This window comes from Calliopsis andreniformis, chromosome 9 (genome assembly GCF_051401765.1).
Source record: "Calliopsis andreniformis isolate RMS-2024a chromosome 9, iyCalAndr_principal, whole genome shotgun sequence".
Taxonomy (NCBI): domain Eukaryota; kingdom Metazoa; phylum Arthropoda; class Insecta; order Hymenoptera; family Andrenidae; genus Calliopsis; species Calliopsis andreniformis.
The window spans coordinates 15,338,487-15,361,865 of record NC_135070.1 but is presented as its reverse complement, the minus strand read 5'-3'; the positions used below and the strand labels follow the sequence as shown (position 1 = coordinate 15,361,865).

Genomic DNA, 23,379 nt, shown 5'->3' with positions numbered 1-23,379 from the left:
GTATAGTATATTTAATATCTTTAATTTAATTTAACAGTTATTTTCCATAAATTTAAAAAAATTTTATGAAATTGAACTATTTGAATTAAATTGAGAGTTTAGTAAAGTATGTGACCTGAAGATGGCAGTAGTGACTAGGGCGCCCAGTAAATTCTTCCTAATGTAAATTCTAAGGTTTTTTGTTTTTGAAACATTTATGGACAATAATGTTTGATAAACTTGTAAAAAAATAATAAGTAAAACACAATAGATACTTCGATATCATATGTCAATTTAGTTTCTAGTAGCCTCTATTAATATTTACATTCTATTCTAAAATAAGTGTATATTTCACTTACCAAAAACTGACAGAATTTCTCATGACTGGTTACTTCAATATTTTCCATCGACGAAACAGAACATTTCCAACACATTAGGCGTAAAATACTAACACTTATTTTCTAATTTCACACAAATATTTGAAAAAATGTTACACAGCAGTTCGACACTTGCGTTTGAAATTCTACCTGCCGCCATATTTGACTTCACCAGGCGTGTTCCTAAAGCCTTTCAAGAAAGTTTCTATACGTTCCAAAATATTCCACAGATCGTTAAAACAAATGAAAATTCTCTTTAAATTTATAAAAATTTCCATTCACTCTCGTTTTTCTATTTTAATTATCATTATCGCATTAACATAAATAATAAAATTTATTTAAAAGAATCAGACGAATTTTATTATTTATATTATCTTTGGACAAGAAATTCGCTAATAGAATAAATTGCAACATTTATAAACAAAATTGCTTGTAGATAATTAAAGTAAGCAATTATTAATTGTAACAAATATTGAAATAATATTATAATTTTTTTGGAATACAATTTCCTTAAATGCTTACTCATTTTTAGCTGACTACACATTCTACTCTTGTTAATACATGTTTATGTCTCTATCTCTGTTTGTAATAAGAAACACGATACGATACGAAATGTGGCGGCAATGCTACAATGCCAGTGTTAGTCGTCACACGTTCGTGACGCTAACATTCTGGTTTGGTTTTGGACGGGATTCTCCATGCAAGATTTACTCATAATAATTTGGAAAAACTCTTTTTCTAAGCGGTTAAGCAAAAGGTAAGTGAAATATTAAATAATATTCACTATTGCGACTTAACAGGTTTCGTATTAAGTATATCATAAACTTTTTGAAAATATGTAAATACTTTACGAATGAGATAACGGTGAGAAAGTGTATTTCTACAGGAGCAGAGTAACTAAACAAAGAAAATGCCACTTTATAGAAAATAATGTTTTAATATATTTATATTTCAAAATATAACCTTTATTCCCTCAATAATATATTATTTTTTAAATATTGTACGCGTGGGACAGTTTACATACATATTTATTGCTTCAGTATTATCATGTACAAATTTTCTCTTATTTTTTGATAATACAAATATTTGATTTTCTTTTCGAAAAATGTATTGCAAGAAAATCGTACATATATTCGCAACACGTGTTGCGCTTGTTCATTTTACATGATTTATACTCTCCTCATCTTTATTTGTGAATGAATAAAAGGCTATAAGCAGTTTAAGAAAAAATATTGTATAAAAATATTAATTCCTTAGGTTCTTTCTCTATCAAATATTTTACTAAAACTAGAGTTAGTGGTAATTATATAAAGCAATATTTAGATAGGAAAAACATTCTCTCTAACACACCTACAAGAATGTTGACCTCTAACATTTTTTTGTAATTTTTAGTTGACAACTTTTTGTGTAGTTCCACGCATTATTGAAATATTTTGTGTATAGTTCTGGCTATCTTTTTTTACAGAGTGTAATAGGATTTCTTTATTTTAGATACAAAATTTTCCTTTGAATTTGCAGTTGTATTTTCTTTGGTTTCTTATTGATTGTCTAATTTTCAAAACATGAAACATAGTAAAATAAAGTAACAACAATTTACTTTTATTTTACAGTACAGATATATACAAAAATGGATGATAAACAACAAAAATTCGGTTCGGGAAGGGGGGCCATATTGTTAAAAATGCTAAGAGATGCAGATAAGTCTGATTCAAGTGTAATTGCTGCTGCAGCAGCAACATCAGCATCAATGTCAGCGTCAATTGCAGCAGAGTCTGAAAGAATATCTATTACTCAGTCTCAACCAACAACCACCATTATGTCTAAATCTTCAGTTAGCACTCCTGGAGTTGGACGAGGGAGAGCTAGTCTATTGAATATTATTAAAACAAAGCAGTCAGAACCTGAAACTATTATACAAGTACCAACAGTTGGTATAGGTAGAGCTTCTCTATTTCAAACTAGACCTACTGCTACTACTATTCCTGTTCCTACTACTAGGTATGTATTTTGAGATACTAACTGAATTATTTGTATGCACATAATTTAATATAAATAAAATTCAGATAGGAGGTAATGTATGCAAATATATGATCCAAATTGCACAAAAAAAAATCAAATTTATTATTGCATTACCTTTTGTATTTTAAAAACTGTTTCTATTGCCCATATAATAAATTCCTTTCAAAATGTCTGATTTAAAAATGTGCAATAATAATGTGTATCTTGACAGCTCTATGGAAAAGCCTCCTTCACCAGTACATATTCCTGGTCCATCTGGTGATGCAGAAATGAGTAAAGAACTTACATGTAAAATGTCAAGTATTACGATAGATGATAGTAGGAGTATATCTGACATTCCAAGTCTAGTTCCTCTGCCATCCACTCAGTATGGGTCAGGTGGAAAACCGTAAGTGTTAATACGCATGATGTAAACAAGATTATTTAAAAGAATTATTAGAAGAAATTTTGATGTATTTGTTATCTTTTAGAACACAATTACTGGCAAATTATATAAAAATAAAATCAGACCCTGGTAGAGGAGTGTTTATCTATGAAGTTAAATTTAATCCAGACATAGATTCAAGACCTCTTCGATCTAAGCTGCTGAACCAACATGTACAAACACTTGGAAAAACAAAAGTTTTCGATGGAGTTACACTGTTTCTCCCAATAAAATTACAAGATGTAAGTAATAATAAGAACAATAATGAGTAAATACATAATAAATGTAATATGTAATTTTAGCAAACTATTATCCAATCTACACATCCTATGGATGGGTCAACAGTAACGTTAACTCTAATATATAAAAAAGAGGAAAATATATTTACAAATACTCATTTTTTCAATAATTTACTAAAACGTGTTATGCGAGCCCTTAGTTTAGTTCGCATTGGACAACACAGTTTTAATCCAAAAGGGATACATGCTGTGCCACAACATAAATTAGAAGTATGGCCTGGCTACGTTGCAGTTATCAATAAATATGAAGCAGGCTTGATGTTATGCTTGGATGCAAGACATCGAGTCATGCGCACGGAAACAGTCCGTGAAATACTGTAAGATTCTTAAATCCTTTTATCCAACATTCCATAATATAAAATAAATCTAATACTATAAAATATTTTCATAGGGGAAATTTTACTAGTAAACCGAATTATAAAGAAATGGCCATGAGAGAGATGATCGGATTATCTGTCTTCACGAGATATAATAATAAAACTTATCGTATTGACGATATTGCGTGGGATAAAAATCCGACATATGTTTTTGAGAAAGGAGATGACAAAATATCACTACTAAATTATTATAAACAACACTGGAACTTACAAATAAAAGACGACAAACAGCCTCTGTTAGTTCATTGTGCAAAAAGAAGAACAACTACTGGAGAAGTGAGTTTTTGTCTGTCAGTGTTACTGTGGAAATATAAAATCTTAGTATTAATTATTTTCATTATACAAATTTCATATATAGAGAGTAGAACAGTTGATATTATTGGTTCCTGAACTGTGTTACATAGCAAGTTTGACAGAAAGTATTCGTTCAGATTTTCGTGTAATGAAAGATTTAGATGCGTTGACAAAAATGTCACCCAATGCCCGTCGCGATGTGTATAGACATTTTGTCCAAGAGATACAAAGTAACGAGTTGCCACGCGAAATATTAGCTGAATGGGGCTTACGCTTAGAATCAGACGTGGCTGAGTTTGAAGGAAGAGTACTTGACCCTGAAGAAATAACTTTTGGAAACAATAAAAAATTCCAGCTGCAACCTCATAAACCAGCAGACTGGAGTTCTGCTGCCTGCCGAAGTGTTGCGTTGAGAAGCGTGAGTTTTATACTCTTAAAATTCATTACGTTCGATGATAGAAACATTTTTAATAATACATTCATATTTTTAGCCTAAATTAAATAATTGGTGCGTCCTTTATTGTCAAAGAGACACGAGGTGTACTCAAGAATTTGTTGGTATGTTTAAAAATGTATCAAAGGTCATAGGGCTGTCTGTTAACGAACCACAGATGATTTGTTTAAGAGATGACAGAATTGAAACATACATACAACAGTTACGCAGCAATATTCAAGACAGAATGAATTTAATGGTCATTATATTCCCGACTAATCGCACCGATAGATACTCAGCAGTCAAAAGGTAGAACATTATTCAGCGTATTTTTACATTTATTTTCTAATACAGCTATTTTGTGTGTTATTTAGGGTGTGTTGCGTAGATAGCCCTGTAGCGTCTCAAGTAATTATGTCCAGGACTATTTCCCGCGGTGATAAATTGAAAAGCATAACGGAGAAAATTGCTTTGCAAATTACCTGCAAATTAGGCGGAGCACTTTGGGCCTTAAGTATACCAATGGTACAATACAATTTTCAACTATTTCTTTATGTTAAAGAAAAAAACACTGTACTGTAATTAAATTCATTAATTTAGGAAAATTGCATGATATGTGGAATCGATGTATATCATGGAGGTATTGGTCAATCAACTAAAAGTAGTGTAGCAGGTTTTGTAGCAAGTTTGGACAAATTACTAACAGTTTGGCATAGTAAAATTTGTTTACAAGGTCGCCATCAAGAACTAGTAGATATGCTACAAATCTGCATGATCTCGGCTATCAAAGCTTATTATAAGGTACTATTAATTACTACTATTAGCATGCATTTAACACTTTGTATTGCTACTATATTTCTTATTACAGCACAATCAGCGATACCCAGATCGCATCATTGTATATCGGGATGGCGTTGGCGACGGCCAAATAGACACTGTTACTAGATATGAAGTGAAACAACTGTTGGCAACGTTTAAAAACATTGAACCAAGTTATCAACCAACACTGACCGTTATAATAGTCCAGAAACGTATAAATACGCGATTATTTGCGAGAAGCGTGAGTTATTAAATTTAAAATTGAGATACTAACAAATTTCCATGCACAATCATGCAAACTTATTTACATTTATTTTTAGGCAAGTGGATTAGAAAACCCTCTACCAGGAACTATTGTAGATTCCTTCATAACGAAATCCAATATCTACGATTTCTATTTAGTCTCACAGAACATACGACAAGGTACAGTATCACCAACCCACTATATCGTTGTTTACGACAGTAAACGTATGAAGGCTGAGCACATACAACGACTAACGTATAAACTTTGCCACTTATATTATAATTGGCCTGGTACTATAAAAGTTCCAGCCCCGTGCCAATATGCGCACAAACTTGTTTCCCTTGTAGGACAGAATATACAATCAGAGCCACATCCGGCACTTAACGAAACATTGTATTACCTATGAGTACTTATAAGAGTTATTTTTATTTGACTGACTCATTTTGTTAGGGAGTTGTTGATTGTAAATGTCCTAATTCAGTACAAACCAAAGATAGCTCAAATGTAATAATAATTTTCAGTCCGTATGAAATGTCTGAGATTGCAAGTCAAAATGACTCCTTTTGTCTTGTAGTCACAAATATTTTTACGTATAATACTTATATTGTTTATAATTTTCTACGATTCCTAGAACAAGCTCGCGCTAGTGACGATTTGTTGCACAACTGTTTTGTCAGTCACAAAAAATAGGTTAGTTTATATGAAAATCGCACATTTGACAACAATTACAGGATGACCTTTCCTTTCCCTTTTCTGTTTTATAGTACATAAGTAAAACTATTTCATTCATATTTGTGTAACTAAACTGGTGTGCAGCAAGTTATTACTGGGATACAAAAACTACTACTTAGGGTTAATGAAATTAAAGACATATTTTTTTGCGAGATGTAAGATGACAAATAACAGATTAGTTTTTAAAAATTAAAAAAGGTAACATAAAATATATTATAATAAATATCATTTCATTGGGTTAAAAATTCTTGTTCTAATCATAGTTTATTACTAACCATGTAAGTATTTTCCAAATACAATTATGTGTGAGTAAGATATTTTATTTTAGTAAAAATACAGTTAATAAGCATAATTCTAAATACGTTTTATACAATTCTTAAAGTATATAATAATTACGTGCAAAACAGATAAATTCTCTATTTTTTGATACAATATCAATAAAAAAGAATGTTGTTAAACATGTGATGATTAGTATTTACTTTGTATTTGTTTATTTTCTTACATTACAATGGTCCAATTCTGGTTACCAGTCACAAAACCAATGTACACAATACGAATTGTGTAAAAGGAAAAAAGAATTCAGACTTCACAGAGTACGAACTCTGGACCCTGTATATGAATATCCAACTTTTCAGCGACTTCATCAAGCACGCATTTCACCTTAATTTACATATCATATTAGGGCCAATGAGTTATTTGAATAATGTTCAATCTCTATTCGACTCGATGCGATTCAATCGCGACTATCGTCCACTTTACGGAGTCGTGTAACGTCGCGAATCATATTTTATTAGAAATTATAAACGTCTCCGTCGATGCCGCGTTACGAACGATCAATACAACCGATTAGTGTGGAAGAATTTATTTATGTGCTTACGTATGTGTTTACAAACGACCCTGCCGATGAGGATCCAATACCCAGAACGACGTGAGCGAAATGCGTGTATCCATAGTCGTCCACCTTGACTTGAAAGCACGCATGTACGTTCGTCGTGCAAGCGCACGTCTCTATATTACGACGCCCTATATCAGTGTGAGACATTAAAGGAGGCAGTGGCGTAACAAAAATTACAATTGTCGAAAATTATATCACTGTCTATCATGCGTAGTTTCGATTACGTTAATATTTCTCATAGTTGTTACGTCACTTGTCGTTCAACGCATACAGAGATTTGACACCTCACCGACAGTGCGTTGAACACTTTCGAACCGTAAAAAATTAAGCTTTTAAGTCAACAGAATCCAATTTGCACCTCGGATTCGCCGAAATACAATTTAAATGTACTTGTAACGTAAATGGAAAATTTTCGAAATGGAAAATGTTTAAAATATCGCTCTGAGTAATAAGTTCTAATTATGAATGCAAATGATATGAGGTGAGAATTTGAAAAAAAAAAATATTTTAGTTGGGTAGTCAAGTAGTTTTATTTGTTTGTACTTTCTAATTACCAGTAAACGATGGCAATTGTCTTGTTGAAATATTTAGAGCACTTTCCCCTGCTAATACTTTAATACTTTAGATATGACATGAAAATTTAAAAGGTGAAATAATTTTCATTGGCAAAATAAAAATGTCAATGGAAACACTTTGAAATTGATTTGTACAACACATTTCAAGTTAGAGCCAACTCTGATTCACAATATGTTTCAGCTCTATACTTTACAGAAAACCATAAGTGACATGCATAATCACTTCAAAAGTATAAACCAGAATAAAGACTTATTCTGAGTACACTACTCAAATAACACTCATTTCTAGTCTCTGCCTTCTAACTTACAATATTTCAAACAATAATATTGAAAAATATTTCAGGCCAATCTCTACATGTGCCTCCACAATAATGAAAATAAAATATTCCCATTCGTTTCAAATGCCGAGAATTGGCCCACAAATAATCCGAATCTCGATTCGGAAACGGATCAGGGAACGAAAACTAATAGAACCCATTTATTATTTGCCGTTCGCGAGAAGTATATCACACCTAGGGCTCCAATCACCGATAAACTTACGTTTCCTCGAAGAATGTAGCGCAACTTTGAACGACCTCCGGGAGGATCCACCGCATTGCGGTGTTTAGTCGACGCGATAGTTACGCCACTGCGAAGGAGACAACCGCATGTATACGTAAATACGTACGTACGTATGTGTATTTACGGTCGTGGCGTATCGCGTATCGAGTCGCCGCCGTCGCCGCCATTCGAGCGGTTAGCGCCTGCGTACATCTTGTTTACAACTGCGGAGCTTACCATACACATGACCTTTACAAGATGGACATGAGCGCCTATTTAGCTGTCTAGGCGTGCGACGGAAAAAAGGTTCAAAGCTACGTGCGTGCCGTTCGTGAACGTCGACGTGTAGAACGTGTGGAAGCACACGGGTATCAGGGTGATTCGACGGTGGCCCGACGGGTCGGTGAGAAACGTTTCGAGCCACAGGTTCGTGATTACAAGTGACGCGGTATTTGTCGCTCGCTCGCACGCGGGCGGAAGGAGGACGAGAGGGATGGTGGGCACGAAAGGAGACCCGAATTTTTCACCTCGAGAGCAGATGTGATCGTCGTGGACGGATTTCGCGTGTGCCCTGGATCGGGAGTTCGTGTGCCGTGGACCAGCCGTGCACTTTAACGTAACACTGCTGACCCGCACCGTGAGAACTCCGTTTCACGTTTGTTTCCTTCCGTAAAGTGCTCCCGACGTGCAAGGGGTGTGGGAAGAGGACACACCGAGGTTTAGCCTCTCGCCATCGACCTGGAATGCTGTGTTTTGATGGTGCCCACTATTGCGCATGAAAAAATCCTGCTGCCCTTGACAATAGCCCATTTACCCGAAGCCAGGCCGCCTTTATAACGCGCCAACCGACGATAACAGGGGTTCAACCACCCACCTGCGTGTGCGTCGCCTGCTCCCCTCTCTCTCTCTCTCTCTTTCTCTCTCTCTTTTTCTCTACCTCGCTACGTATTTCCTCCTAAACGCGTACTCTCGCAAACGAGCGAGCGGCCAGGAGCTCGCGCTGGCTGGCGTGCGCGCGCGCGCTCGCTCGTTCTGCTCGCGTGTGTTGTGTGTATACACGTGAACACGCCCGCGTGTCTCTCTGTCTCTCTCGCTTTGTATCCATCGTAGTGTGTACAAGCGGTCCTTTATATGTGCCGACGTCGCGGCCCGTGTGTACGTATATACGCGTTAACCATTGTGGACCACGCAGTAAATTGTGTTATTCGATGCGATAAACAGGTGCACGGGCCTCGTAGCCCAGAAAAACATTTCACAAAGATCCGAGCGGGGTCCCCCCGATAAAGTCGCTCGGCGGTGCGCGAAATACGTCGTAAATGGTGGCAAACACTGTTGTTGACCGTGGTACGCGTGCTACAGTCCGCCCTGGGATACCAGAGCCACGACGAATCGTGGCGGGTGAAATTAGACGAAACCGCGTGACAGGTGGAACCCAGACCCATCGAGGACCGCCATCGTAGAGGAGAGATCTGAAAGAGCGAGCACACGGGCTCGTGTTCTCCGAGGGTCCACGTCGAAAGGTTCTCAGCATCGGTCCCGAAGGGCTCGGCTGTGACTCTCCGATAATTCTCTAACCTCGGAAGGAACGTGGCTCAGTCGATCGCGCACCTCCGTGCGACGGAGCTGTTTTGGGGACAAGGAGAGCCCGATGCCTATGCGACGCCCTTAGTACACGTTGAGTGCACATGCACCGTGGTGGCGTGTTATTGCTTATTTACCCCCGACACGTGCTTACAACGTTGGCGTGCCTCGAGTGCGACGGTATCGACGGAGATCTTCTGCTGTGGTAGAGAGGACAGAGGTGAAATACGTTCAGAGAAACAATAACAGTAATACGGTTCGTGCGAATTTTCGGCGGAACGACGCATTTCGGATGTGCGTCATGTGCGTGCGGATACGCTGGCACGCAAGTATCGCCGTTTCGGATAGTCTCTGAGCCGCGTGTGCTCGTCGAGTAATAAACCGTTCGGAGCGGAAGCGTTTCTCGGCCGACGTGGGTGGGAGTGTGCATATTCTGCCGCGATGAATTATCGGAATGGCATGTTTTGGTGCGAAACGCGCGCGATGAATTGATCATCTCGCCCGTTGATCGTCTCGTACCATGTAAGCGGTGCAAAGTTAACGTGTCGATTGGAGGACTCGCCAAGACTCTTCACGACGGCTTTTCTAATCGTCGCCACGGCGATGTCTTCGGGCAGGAGTCTAGTCTCCCCTTCAGGAGGCCCCGTGGTCCTCTGCGGACACGTGAAAAAGCTGAAGACGCAGAGGAAGAAGTACTTCGTTCTGCGCGGCGAGGCGCCCGGGTACCCTGCTTGCCTCGAGTATTACGACAACAAGAAGAAGTTCGAGAACAGGCAGCCGCCGAAGCGCAGTATCATGCTGGACAGTTGCTTCAATATCAATAAGCGCGTGGACACCAAATACAAGCATGTCATCGCGTTGTATACGAAGGACGAGTGCTTCTGCTTGATCTTCGAGAATGAGAAGGAGCTGGACGTCTGGCTGAAGGCGATGCTGCTGCAGAGCGGAAATGTGCCCGATGGAGAGCAACTTCGGCCTACATTTGGTAAATGCGTTATATTGCCCTTTCAATTAGAATTAGACCGCGTTTAGTGGAGCGACGAACGGGCAAACAACTCTTTTCGGTCGACTCTTTAACTGGGTACGGTTGGTACGGCCGGTACGCGAAACTACGATTGTTTTGGAGTTTCAGGTCAGTTGTTTACCCGCTTTTCAGATGCGTCATTGTCTGCAATTTTATCGGCTAAGAATGAGGGGACTAAAAGGAAAATCGAAAATGAGAAATCGATGTTCTGGCGAACTGGAAAGGAGATTTTCCTTAAGTAGTGTTTGCTTCTTCTTGAATATTCGTTTCTTGGAAATATTCTCTGTTGATATTTTAATGACACTTAAAAGGTTTTGTAGATTTCAAACTGGAGCTGATTTTATTTTAAATTGAAGAATTATACAGTAATTATAAACTGTATGAAACTGATTAAATATTTAGAGTCATATGTATGTGTATTATCTTAGAAACATGTATATTGATTTATATTACAAAAAATAGTAATTTATATATGCAATGAACTTTTTTAAATATTATTCTTACTTGAAAAATTATGAAGTAAATGTAAGTGTAAATATTTACTTTCAGAACATGTATGGCAGGTTACAATGCAGAAAAAGGGATTGGGTGAACGAAAGAATATTCTTGGTCCCTATAGGCTATGTTTAACTGATCGAACGTTAACTCTGGTGAAAATTGGGGCAGAGGATAATTCAGATTCTCTCGAGTTTCCTGTAAGCTGACTAAGATTTCTAAGAATTATTCATGTGACTTAAGAAATGTAATTAAAGATAACCTTTTGTTTACAGCTAAGTTGTATTAGACGATGTGGGTACATGGAGCGTATCTTCTATATGGAAGTAGGTCGCTCAGCTGTTACCGGTGGTGGCGAATTGTGGATGGAAGCTGAAGACACTACCATAGCACACAATATGCATTCTGCTATTATGAATAGTTTTGGCGGCAATAAAGATGATGTGGGACCATGTCAAAGAGTGCGTAGCTCTTCTGCAACTGAGTCCAGCAAGCCTATCTTTGTCATGCAGCGTCGTGCAGGACAGAAGTTCCATAACTTTTCGCCATTGGGTAAGTCTTAACTTTGAGGAACAATATCTTTTGCATCTCTTAGTGCAATATTAGTCATGATTTTTTGCAAGTTTTCACAATCACTGATCACAGGAACACATGGTTTGTTTTGTTTTTGCATTGGCATACAACAAACAGCGCAGGATCTCTGTATAATAATAATTTGTACAGAAATAATCCTCTTATGAATTTCTTTTAAATTTAGTGTAAATTGTTGCCTGATTTCTTTAAACTGTACTATAACTCTGCTATATATAATATGCTTTAAAGTATCGGCTGAAACACGATTATGTAAAATTCAAGAGTTAGCTTTAGAATAACACAAATGGGTTGCGGGTATTACAGAGGAACACAGGACGTACAAGGAGCAGATGGATCCACTGCAGGAGCAGGAGCAATCTAATCAGACTCAGAGTACCTCTTCTTGCAATACAGTCACGGGTCTGTTTTCTGTTATTGTAGTTGTATGCTTTCTCATGATGTGTAAACATCAGAGGGTTATAGTGCAATTATAATTCAATATAATGAGTTTTATTCTTCCAATAATCTTCATATAGTATTAGTCTTGAAAATCACTTTCAACAATTTTCAAGATTTAATGTTTCATAAGTGATTAATGCTGTGATGTTCAATAGAGTATTTACCGTACAGTAGCTTTCTACAAAAGAATTTAATATCCAAATGAAACTTTCATAGATGATCTTGTAGATTCGTAACGCGAGTTTGTAGTATTGCACAATATGTTTCAACGCCGTTCACATGACGTTAGTAGATATAAATATTTAACAAGATCAAGTAGAATGAAAACAAACGTGAATCGTACACTTGGGAAAATTGGAAAATTGATCGATAATATCATTTGTTAGGTCAGAACGCCCTCGTTAAAAAAAATGTATATATGTAATTCCTTTTATAGAAGAATGTCGACTTTTCATCTTTCACACATCACATTAATTAAATTATATGAAACATATATATATACAAGAAAGAAAGTAGTTGTACGACAGTGAGAGCTGTGTGGTTTACAGCCGTTGCTGGTACCGGGGCTGGGACTGCTAGGATTGCCTCGACTAATACCAACTGTGCCACTACCACTAGACGTCGTCATTCAATAGCAAGTCATCCCCATTCCGTCAATAATTCCCAATCCGTTCATGTTACAACAAGTACAACTACAACAACAACTACCACCACTATCACCATCACTACGACCGCTACCGTGACCACCACAACCACAACCGCGACAATATCCCATCAGAGAACCCTGTCGCTGCCCTTAGCTGCTGTTATTATCAATCAAATGCAATCATCCAAAAGATCAGTTTTACGCTGTATGTATTTTTATTTCGTCATACGATAAGTCAAGAAAAGATGTATTCTTTGTTTTTCTTTCAGTGTTCTATGCCTTTTGCTGCTTCCTGTTTTCTATTCCCCCACTCTCAGCGCTGTTTCTTCATCCCCTTTCTCGGACTTTGACTCGCGTTCGAAGTATCCGAAATTGAAACTATCGCTTCGTATTGCGTCATACAGTTACGGTCTTTCGCGAAATCATCGCGTTGCCGTAGATATGCAAGCTTCTACTCGCATGCAATCAATTGCATGTTACAAATCATAACGAAGTTACGCTTCATTTTGTTCTATCCTCTTCGTTCGCTGCGCAAAGCAATAAGAACATATATTGCGCGGCATTCCTTTCGCGTAACCGCTGTCTCTTACCTCATTATTTTTTTGCAACACTCCTACGCAACAATTTACATTACGTCTGACTTTTCCTGCCGTTTGAAATCATCTCTTTGGTTACTATCCATTGCTTGACCTAAAATACATGTTTAAATCAATAACAAATTCATACATATAATTATGCATAAATATATACAGATCTATTATATGGAATCATTTGAATATGCAAATGAACTAACTGCTGCTATGTTGGGAAGATGGATGTTTTTCAAATTTTGTTTCTTCGGTTATATATTTCTTGATAACTTATTTAACTGGTTTCTAGGTGCAAACGGCCGCGACAGATGCGACAGTTTACCGTCGAGGGCTCGCACCACCAGCGAAAGTCATCCCACATCGGTACTAAGTCATCCCAGAAACGCTCACTTCATGCCTCATGCCCTGAGGCCACACTCTATGTACGTAAGAGGCGTTTCCTATTCGCCCCCAGTTACTTCGATGCCTATCAGTCCTGCTTCTGGACCCTATTCCACGGATTCTGCGGGCTCGTCCCTATCGATGGATGATGGTGGCGAAACAGTAGAGGAGAGTACAGTATCGAGATGCGGACATTCGTTGACGCCCGATGAGCCTGTTATCCTTGAAGAAAATTGCGACGATTATGCTCCATGGTCCATGGGTCACCCGCATCATAAATATTCGCCAAACTTCAAGTCTCATTCTCCTTCCCAGGTGCGCCAATTCTCGAATAATCGAGGAAGGAGCAATAAACGATGACGCAAATAGATAAATCTATCAATTTTTTCTTTTCGCTAAGTATAGATAGCTAGATAAATAAGTCGTCAACGATATTGCACTTTATTCCTCCATCATTTTACCAGAGTATTAAAGAGGCAAAATATTAATGTACATAATTTACTGTATTGACAGCAGAGTTCCTATACAGATATGTACAGTCCTTGTGGATCGAGTCCTGGTCGTAGTGGAGCTTATGTGCCAATGAGTTCAGGGACGGGGCACTCGCATTCGCGGGGATCGTCCCTTATCGAAGAAACTAATACTTTACCAGAGGGTTACGTACCTATGGCACCCGTTGGGAACAACGGTTATGTCGATATGGACCCTTCGCATAGTCATAACGGCCATTTCCCTGATGATATGTCCCACGGTGGCAGTAGCTGTTCCGTTACTTCTGGTACGCCTAGTACAGACTTACGGTTTTCCGAATATCATTTAGATAAGGTGACAAGTTTCCTTCAACCTGGGGAAGACGCACCAGCTAGATTAACGAGAGCCTATTCCATTGGGTCTCGACCGGAAACCATAAACAAGCATCGTAAGAATAGGTATGAGATATTATGCTAATTTCACAAGAGGCACATATTCCAATTTTTTTATTTCATTCATTATTTACTATTACTAGAATTGCATCAAGATGTAACGAAACCATCACACATTTCTATTTTGGACAGATTGGATATCGCCCAGCAGGAAGCTAGTAGAGCACGGGCTTTCTCTGTGGGTAGCAGATCTAAAAAGTTTGAAATTGGAAGGTTACCGAACGTAGTCACTGCATCGTTCCCAGTCGGTTCTGAACAATCGAATTCTACCAAATCGAACTCAGCACCGTTGTTATGTAGTTCTTGGGGGCACAATTCTGGTTGTTCTGTGACTTCCGAGCGTATGGAGGACTTAATGGAATTGGACTTTACGAAACCCAGTATTCCTACAACTCTCAATTCATCGCCTTCATCTTACTCGCAGTCTCAGTCTCAATCACATTCATATTCTACTGCCACCGATACCAGTTCCTATGTTGATATGTCTCCTGGACAACCGCCCTCATCGACCACTGCCCCGTATGTCGATATGAGTCGCATTAGTAAGGTATGTATGACTTAAAAAATATAATTTTATAAAGTAGAATCTGTTAATGATTCAGAAAATTAATTTTACGTTAACAACTTTCAGATCAATCGTAATAACAATAACAATACAATCACTGCCAATCAAAACCATAGTCATATGCATATATCGTCTTCTGTTTCTACACACAAACCGGTGATTACTACTTTAAAACCAGTGGTAGAGACAGAATCACCGTATGTAAGAATGGATGGTGGTGTAGTGGAGGATTGGTCTCAATCCAATGCAAGTCCTAAACAAATTTCGTCACCTATGCAAGAAGAATGCGTGCAATCGAATGGACCTCCTGGTAAGGAACTGTTAGATTTGGTTATGTAACTTAATTATTTGATCCTTACTTTCCCTACCTTCTGGTAACATTCCATGCTGTTACAGGTGTCACAAGAACAGCACCAGTGGATTTGCCACGACGTCCGCTTGGAGACTATGTCGACATGAATTTTAAATCAAGAACAAGTTTAGAACAAGACTATATGAATATGAATATGAGTAATCAAAATAATCGTAAACTAATGCGAACGGGTAGCCGCAAGGAGAAGTCGCGTTCGCAACCGATTGCGATCCAAGCAGGAAACAAGCCTGCAAAAGCGCCTAATTTCTTACCTCTGGACGGAAGTCCAGAATCAGAAAGTTTAGCGAGTACTCCTGCGTCACCTCCACGGGCAACTCCGACAGGTTCCTCAGCGACTATTTTCCCCTTTTCCTTGAACAGTCCTCAATCGCCCGAAAAATCGTTCACCCATCAAAAGAATAACGACGACTCCTCGGAGATAACTATAACCTCCAAAAATAACGACTGCGCAATAGTCGAACCCACGAGTAGAGTCAATGCTATCAATACTACCGTCTCGGTGACCGAGGCGGACAATACTTTACCAAAAGTGATTAACGATCGACCGTCTAGTCCTACAGGAAAAGATAATCAAGTTAATCGATTGATATCAAATTTATTGACCTCGCAAGAGAACACATGTAACACTTTGACGAAGAAGTTCTCCGACCTGAACTTGTCGAAACCACGTCTAATTACCGCGTCACCCAATACCAGTCCAACGTTACCCGGGTTCAAGACCACTGTTGACAATGCAACGGTCGAAAGGCAAGCGTCATCACCGAAATTATTAGATGAAACACCAACTCCTACACCTACGACTACGCCGAACTCGTTAGGAAATGATAGTTGCGCAAAGCAGTCCGGCGAGACAGTTTTACATTATGCTAGTCTCGATCTTCCTGAGGTCGGAAACACTGCTCCCATTTCGCCAGCTCCTCAAGAGGCCTACGCTGAAATCGATTTTGCCAAGCTCAAGCAAAATTGAAATTGCTCTGCGTCGCGATGCAAGATGTGTGAGTTATTGTGGTGGAATTCTGGATTAGCTCATTGACCTGTCTGTTCTGAACGATACCAATAAGAAGACAGGGCAGTCGATCGTTCTAACATTGGACGAGCCCGATTAATGAAAATGAACGGTAGGATGTCGGATATTGAACTGTATATAGCAAATTTTTTTTATCCCAGCCTTGAATCATGATCATTTTATCAATCGCGTGAAAGTTCTGACTTTGCGATGGCAGCATTGGTGCCCTTGTACTTCTGGTTGTACTGTATCGGTTGTTGTTTTCTTTTTATTTGCATGTCGTGACTATAAAAGGATTATGTGTATTGAATTAATGCAAATTTGTCGAGCTCTATATCTGGTTAGTAATGTTTTCTTTTTCCTATTTTCTTTTCTTTTTTAAGTGGAATATTTTAACGATAAATATTGATATTATGTCGAATTGAAATTTTATCTAGTTTCAAGTTGTTTTATTGTATTCGAATGTTGTTGCAAAATAGACTGTTTTCTCGCTATAGTCTTGCGACTCGGGACTGGCGGCTATAATTCTTTCAGGTACAGAAGAATTTATTACATTATATTAGGTGACACGGTTTTTATACCATTGTATAACTGAAATAGAAATGGTATAAAAATTGTAGTACCGTACCCGAAAGACGTAATGGAATAAGGAGATGTTTCCGAGGCCAATTCATGTGTGAGTGAATGAGTGAGTGAGTGAAAGAAGCCAGCGAAAACGACAGAAAGCGGGGAGGCTATAGCATAAGAAGCAAATTGAAGTATACAGGGAGAAAAACACTATATTCCTACTATACGTAACAAGAGTAAAATAGTTATACCGATTGGAAGATGAAGGGAGAGTATTTATCGGCTATTTTAAATGTATTTTTATACTTTCTAGCGGTTAACTTAATGTTATTATTAATCATTGTTAATTTTAGCAAATTCGGTTGAAATTATGCGAAATGTAGAAGGCGATATGTTACCAGAAACACAGTGCGTGCGACGCTATTTATTATTCCCGAAGGGCGGAAGGGCTGTGTTGCTCGCCAATGTTAGATCGATTCAGATCAGAATTTATATATTTTGGAACAGGTAGCTCCTCGCGGTAAACAGTACATTATATGTGTTATAACGCTTTTTCGTATAAATTATAAATTTTTGCCGAGAAATACCGTCAAAGAACACGATTCGTTCGCATACATGTACTACAAAGGTATGCGCGCGTGCGAGTACGTGCGCACGCGTTCATACGTGTCATATACACATGCTACACACACGAGCATACGCATTTACAGGGTATTCTGTAAAAGATGGTACAACCGGAAAGAGAGACGATTGGTTGTGTAAAAAATAAATATAACCAGTCTTACGATATTGTTGCTGAAGGTAGAAAGAGAAAATATTTCTTAATACTACCACATTTTATGGGTTCGATTTTATGATATACTTCTCCTCGCATACGATGTAAGGATAGTTCGGATATAAATTATGTCATATCGTGTATATATACATATGCAATGTCTAAATAATGCTATACATATACATATACGTATCTATATTACGTATAAGTATATTAATGATGAATAAAGCAGTGTATATTGCTGTTCTTCATTACATGTCATCCTTATGAAGCGATTCCTTTGAGTATCTCTTCTGTGGAGGTTCTTTTTCGACAATAGCTGCATTAATTATACCGATGTATAAATTACGATGTAACTGTACAATGTCAGATTCAAGATTATCATTTGACTGACACTATAAGTTAAAGTTTAGCTGAAATTCAGTCGTCCTGAGACCAATAGATACTTGCTGTACAATTACAAATGTATTCCTAATTTGATCAGTCGCAAGCAGATGGAAATAGAGTTCATCCTAGGTGTTTTCCAACACTCGTGATTAATTAAATTGATGATGCATTTGTAGTTTTATGGCCAACATATATTGAGCAAGGAACATATAAATAACTTTTTTCGTTATTTAACAGAATGTCCGTCCACTTGAAATAGACCGCGCTGTAATAACTTTTAGTTTCTCATAGTAGAAAGACTTTTGCTTTGGTTTAAAGGATTAACGTGTAAATATAGACTCTCTTACGATCGAAGGCCTGAGGATTTATTTTATGAATGTAGATTTTTCATGATGTGCTTTTGTAAAATTTTTTCAATAGTTGTCTACTTTTAAAGAGAATCATTGATTGAAGTTTGAAATTTACTTTCTATAAATGTTATGATATAATGAATTCTAACGTCAAATGAGAAACTGAATCCTATTCCTGCATTAGTGATTAGTATTTATCTTTCATTGAAGGGAAGTCTTTTTTTAAGTGAATTCAGATTCACGAATTGCTTAATCCGGTATGATTTCTTCAATGTTGTATCAGTACCTTCCAAATTAATAATTATATTTATGGCAAAACACAATGCCTCCTATAGTATTATACGTAACTAACAATTTTTCAGTCTAGTCTTAATTGCGAACCACATAATGTATTTATTTTATTTATTTAGCTCGTTAAAATAATATATAAACAAGCAAACAGAACAATGACTCCACGTATTTCGCTTTGAAATTTATTAATCACGTCGCACTTTTAATTTCACTCATTTTACATTAGAAATCAATTTCTGTTACAGATATTTATGTTCTCGTCGTACATTTTAAATCAACATAATTTCAAGAGTTTACTTCTCGTCACATTTATCATCAAGAGCGCGATAGATCCTCTTACTCTTTATTTACCATTAGCGCGGCAGGTCACAAGAAATGGTGCGCCCTAAACCGTTCCAATCCGGACTCTATTTCGACACATGTCTGCACGAACCATTCAAACATCGATGTCGCTGAAAGTCACGATAAACTCTCTCTGTGTCGAGGAGGAACGATTTTGCCGTAAATGTCGAGCGGATTACGTGCTGGCAGTCTCAAAAGGGGGATGAGCGTGCGTGTTTACGGAAACTGTTAGGATTTCTATGCGTTTGAAGTAGCCTCCCTACGGCGTTTCCCTTATTTGCACCAAATTGGCCCCGTCCTCGCCGTCACGGACGCGTCAAGGTACTTAACTGCAGGTAAACATACCCTAAATCACGAGCCAGAATGAGAGGGGAAGAGGGAGAGGGTCGACCTTACTCCTCGTAAAATTGCACCGTATCGCGAGCACCTATTGTTGCACCCTTGTATAGTTGCTCGCTTCTGTACGAGCACTGCCCTTTTGACCATTCGCAGCGTGCTCTTGTTACACAGCACAGGTATGCCCCTCGATGACTCTTAATCGTAAACAGCCCGTAGAACTTCTTTTTCTTACACCCTGAAATTTCGTCCGATTGCCTTTTAATTGAGCATAACTGAATTACCCAAATACGAGGCCTCCATAACTTTTCCCTTTTCCTGGCCCATTTTTACGTTCTTCATTCTGAACGACGCGCAATTTGTGCTTTCTTCAGACTTCTTCAGTACTATCTTTTTGTTCTTATTTTACAGAGCTGCGGGATATTAAGGTAGAGGCTTGAAAGTTTGCTGCATAGAATTTCCTGTCTATTGGGAACTGTAGATATAACATAACAGAATTTTTATCTTTATTTTTTCTTTTTTCTTGAGAAATAGTGAGCTTTTTGAACCTTTTAAAAATGCTAATTTCTTTCAAATAGCACTTCAATTCATATACTTGTAATCTGGAGCATATTTATTTTCTAATTATTAATTTTTAAGAAGCTTCTTTATTTCTTCCACCCATAAATTCCATCTTAATTTTCGACCTTTGCTTTTCATGGCTCCAGACCTCAAAGCAATCCCCGCTACGATACAACGTTTACGAGGAAACGTTACCACCTCTTCTCCCCAAAGTATAGACAAGTCGATTGCCGCCGAGCTGATTAAGGAGCGGCCCGTTTTACGAGCGTTTCGTTGACATGTCAACCCCCGAACTTTTGCTGCGCATGTACGGTGTACGTGGGTGGAGCTGGAGTAGGCGTCGCGACGCCGGTGGCCGGGTTTCCATAGGTACACGAGGGGAGGAAAGATCGATTCAGATATTTTCAAGGAGACACGCTACCATTGCTGTGACTTCCACCATCTCTCGTGCCAAAGATCTACAGACATCTCCTACTGCAGAAGAGATCGCCTCTTCTGCAGGATTAACTACGTGATTTTGGAAGAATAAGACATTGGTCCTTTAATCTGATTAATAAGATAGAAATTAGGTAAGTAGGTTTTGATGTTTAATCAAAAAGTTGGAAAGAAGAAGAACAATTGTGGTGTCTGATATTGTTTATTTGATTTAGAGCAGTTTACACGTATTCAGTAGTTTTTCAGTAAATTTTTCTTATTATGAGAAACTACAATTTTTATTCAATTTCTTAACTTACAATTAGTCAACAAATAGAATAACAAAGTGGTCTAATTATGCTTTTCTACGAAAGTACGATATTCTATAGTCGAATGTATTCACCACCTTCTTTAACTAAAGAACAAGCAAGAAGAAATATTCTACATTTTAGATCTCTCTCTTTCCATAAGATCATCCCCTTCGGCGACACCCGGTACATCGAGTTGGTCCATGGCACCGAATCGCAAATGAAAAGCCAGACGAAACAAGCGATCCCCACGAATCGGATTATGGCATCCTCCTCTGTACCTGGCCAGAAATATTCCTAGCGTTTCCGCGGTAAATCGATGGCAGCTTCGTCAGATCGGAATTTTCCTACTGGCTGGAAAGGTCCAATGCGAGCAAAGAGGCTCCGCCGTGGGCTTGGACGCATAGGTAAATCGACTTGGAGAGTTGCGCGCGTGTGGGTCGCGTGTTCACCGGTAAACGAGAAGGGGTGCCAGCCTCGGGGGTCGGAGGCCAGGGGTTGAAGCCATTACCGTCACAAAGCTACCACCAGATTGCCGTCGGGGCTTACGTTGCCTCTCTCCTCCTCCCTCTGTCGCTTCCTTCTCTCCTCTCCTTCGTTCGTATTCATGATTTAAATTCAATTGCCTTTTATCTGCCATCCCGTGCCCCGAGTCGTTGATGATGGAATCGCCGAGATCACAGAATCCGGTATGCCTCTCCATCTACCATTCCTCCTCCTACGCTGCCAATTCTTCTCCACGTCTCGACAATTTCGTGTACTTTCCCAGAAATTTTCCTTGAATTTTCGCGATCGTGACCCTTGCACGCTTCGGTCTATTTAGTGTCAGTATTTATGAGGAACACTTTGAATTTATGTGACAGCTTGAGGGTTTGCTCTTTGAAGGAATTGGTGTATAAGTTCCTAATTTAACTTTTAATATTCTGTCACTCTTGAAAAATATATGCTTCCTTCAGTTTTCGATACAAAATCAGTGGAAATGGTAGAGATACCCTTAAAAGCATTCTTCGAACATCACCTTCCAAATCCTTCACGAGCACGACATTCATTTTCTAACATTCCTGTATCCACAAACTACTAAATAAAAGCTAAGGTCATGCTTTCAAAATGGCGCCCCAGGGAACTGGGCAGCACGATTAAATCTCAATAACCTGCCGATGATTTTACAGAATCCTGTACAAGTGCGCAATGGAAGGTCGTCCATTCTCGTCATTCTTCGAGAAGAATACACGGCACGCGAACAGGAGATACTTCGAAGGGATGTCATCCTTCGTTCCAGGGTCCCCGGGTGCTCCTCGCGGCCCTGAGCTCAGGGACACGGTCGCGTGGCGTTGACGAATCTGTTTAGTGCCATCATAATACCTACCCGACAGAGTCCTTCGAGAAATTGACAGATTGAGCGTCTATGGATATCTGCAAACCAGGGAGCAACTACTGTGCAGGTTTGTTCGTGCGGTTCTAGCAACTATTGCAGCAAGGACGCGTGCTTCCTTGAGGAAACACTGCCTTGCTCCAATTTTGTTTCATATCTTACTTTTATATTGAGCTTTTTCGTTTTAATTTTGAATCTCTCTGAGGAGGAGAAATTTATCAAAGTTGAGGAAATATTTTTTTTTTAAATTCTAGATACGGGTTGGTTGAGAAATTTAGTGGTAAATGTTTATACTTCAGTGGATTTAGACACCTGAATGTAGAAATATGTATCACGATTTTCAGAGAGATTCATCTTTCCTTTTGCTTTGTGTTCATACTTGAGTATAAACTTACTTATATAAAAATATTATGTACTTACTTATATAAAAAGTTTACTAGTTAAACCAATTTAAAAAAATTCCAACGTGCTCAGCGAAAAGAAATATTAATTCGCAGAGAGTTGTTGCAAGTCGATGCAACGCACACGAAGCTTCGACCCACCGAACGAGCTAGAAATAAAAGGGACGACCGAGTGGCAGCACGGCCTTGGAGCCACGCGCCTACGAAGGTGTTTTATGGGCCCTATAATGGGACCCAGAATGCCCATTCCGTTTCTTTATGCCCTGGTACCTTCTTCTTCTCCTCCTCTTCGCTAGTCCCCCTTTCTCGCCATCTTCGTCGTATCTTCGCGTTCTGCCTCGTCCCTTCTCGACTTTCTCAGTCTAGGATCGTTGCAGCAGTTTACTGCAACGGGCCCAGAGTGGAACGGGCAGTACGGGGGCAGGGAAAGGGCGAGAAAGAAGGGCAACAGGCTGTCGGGAAACTTTCATATTTACGAGGTCATCGCGCGTCCGTTTACGATGGTACAATTCCTGTTTGCGAGATTACTTATTTTCATTAAAACGGTTGCCGGTGGGTGGCTTCTCGAGACAGGCAATAGGGTCCCAAGGTCGTAAGCCCTGCCGTAAGGTAGCTGCGCGTACCGTTGCCTGTTTGACCCACGGACCTAGCT

At 38.7% G+C, this 23,379-nt stretch overlaps 2 protein-coding genes and 2 long non-coding RNA genes across 5 annotated transcripts in view; 3 read left to right on the top strand and 1 right to left on the bottom strand.

Moving 5' to 3' along the window:
* Positions 1-8,085, bottom strand: part of LOC143183267 (uncharacterized) — a 106,965-nt gene extending 98,880 nt beyond the window's left edge. The window contains exon 1 of the long non-coding RNA XR_013002577.1: positions 6,875-8,085. This is a non-coding gene — a long non-coding RNA (uncharacterized LOC143183267). The remainder of the gene's footprint in view (positions 1-6,874) is intronic.
* Positions 996-6,459, top strand: Ago3 (Argonaute 3). Its single transcript, XM_076384777.1, has 12 exons — positions 996-1,113; positions 1,967-2,354; positions 2,587-2,763; positions 2,846-3,041; positions 3,102-3,415; positions 3,490-3,751; positions 3,834-4,187; positions 4,261-4,511; positions 4,577-4,727; positions 4,803-5,003; positions 5,071-5,262; positions 5,342-6,459. The coding sequence occupies exons 2-12, from the start codon at positions 1,984-1,986 to the stop codon at positions 5,669-5,671; spliced, it is 2,799 nt and encodes a 932-aa protein (XP_076240892.1). The 5' UTR covers positions 996-1,113; positions 1,967-1,983; the 3' UTR covers positions 5,672-6,459.
* Positions 8,086-9,837: 1,752 nt separating the features above from the next.
* On the top strand, positions 9,838-19,025 carry Chico (insulin receptor substrate 1 chico). 2 transcript variants are annotated; one of them, XM_076384776.1, is made up of 10 exons: positions 9,838-10,573; positions 11,162-11,307; positions 11,383-11,659; positions 12,005-12,100; positions 12,688-12,990; positions 13,665-14,071; positions 14,273-14,685; positions 14,812-15,226; positions 15,311-15,554; positions 15,641-19,025. In XM_076384776.1, exons 1-10 carry the CDS (start codon positions 10,192-10,194, stop codon positions 16,582-16,584), a joined length of 3,627 nt encoding a protein of 1,208 aa, XP_076240891.1. In that variant the 5' UTR covers positions 9,838-10,191; the 3' UTR covers positions 16,585-19,025. The 2 variants fall into 2 exon arrangements, with proteins under 2 accessions (XP_076240891.1, XP_076240890.1); XM_076384775.1 differs by having other exon boundaries at positions 14,270-14,685.
* A 1,694-nt stretch (positions 19,026-20,719) lies between these two features.
* LOC143183978 (uncharacterized) lies at positions 20,720-22,368 on the top strand. The gene is made up of 3 exons (XR_013002700.1): positions 20,720-20,801; positions 21,118-21,361; positions 22,124-22,368. It is a non-coding gene; the product is annotated as an uncharacterized LOC143183978 (long non-coding RNA).
* The last annotated feature ends 1,011 nt before the right edge of the window (positions 22,369-23,379 follow it).

What these genes read in the sequence shown, in the direction of transcription:
- Chico (XM_076384775.1), top strand. Translation starts at nt 10,192, where the DNA reads ATGTCTTCGGGCAGGAGTCTAGTCTCCCCTTCAGGAGGCCCCGTGGTC. An exon ending in AACAAGCATCGTAAGAATAG is followed by an intron (nt 14,686 to 14,811) that starts GTATGAGATATT and finishes TATTTTGGACAG; the next exon opens with ATTGGATATCGCCCAGCAGG. An exon ending in GCAATCGAATGGACCTCCTG is followed by an intron (nt 15,555 to 15,640) that starts GTAAGGAACTGT and finishes ATGCTGTTACAG; the next exon opens with GTGTCACAAGAACAGCACCA.
- Ago3 (XM_076384777.1), top strand. Translation starts at nt 1,984, where the DNA reads ATGGATGATAAACAACAAAAATTCGGTTCGGGAAGGGGGGCCATATTG. An exon ending in AGATACTCAGCAGTCAAAAG is followed by an intron (nt 4,512 to 4,576) that starts GTAGAACATTAT and finishes TGTGTTATTTAG; the next exon opens with GGTGTGTTGCGTAGATAGCC. An exon ending in CTATCAAAGCTTATTATAAG is followed by an intron (nt 5,004 to 5,070) that starts GTACTATTAATT and finishes TTCTTATTACAG; the next exon opens with CACAATCAGCGATACCCAGA.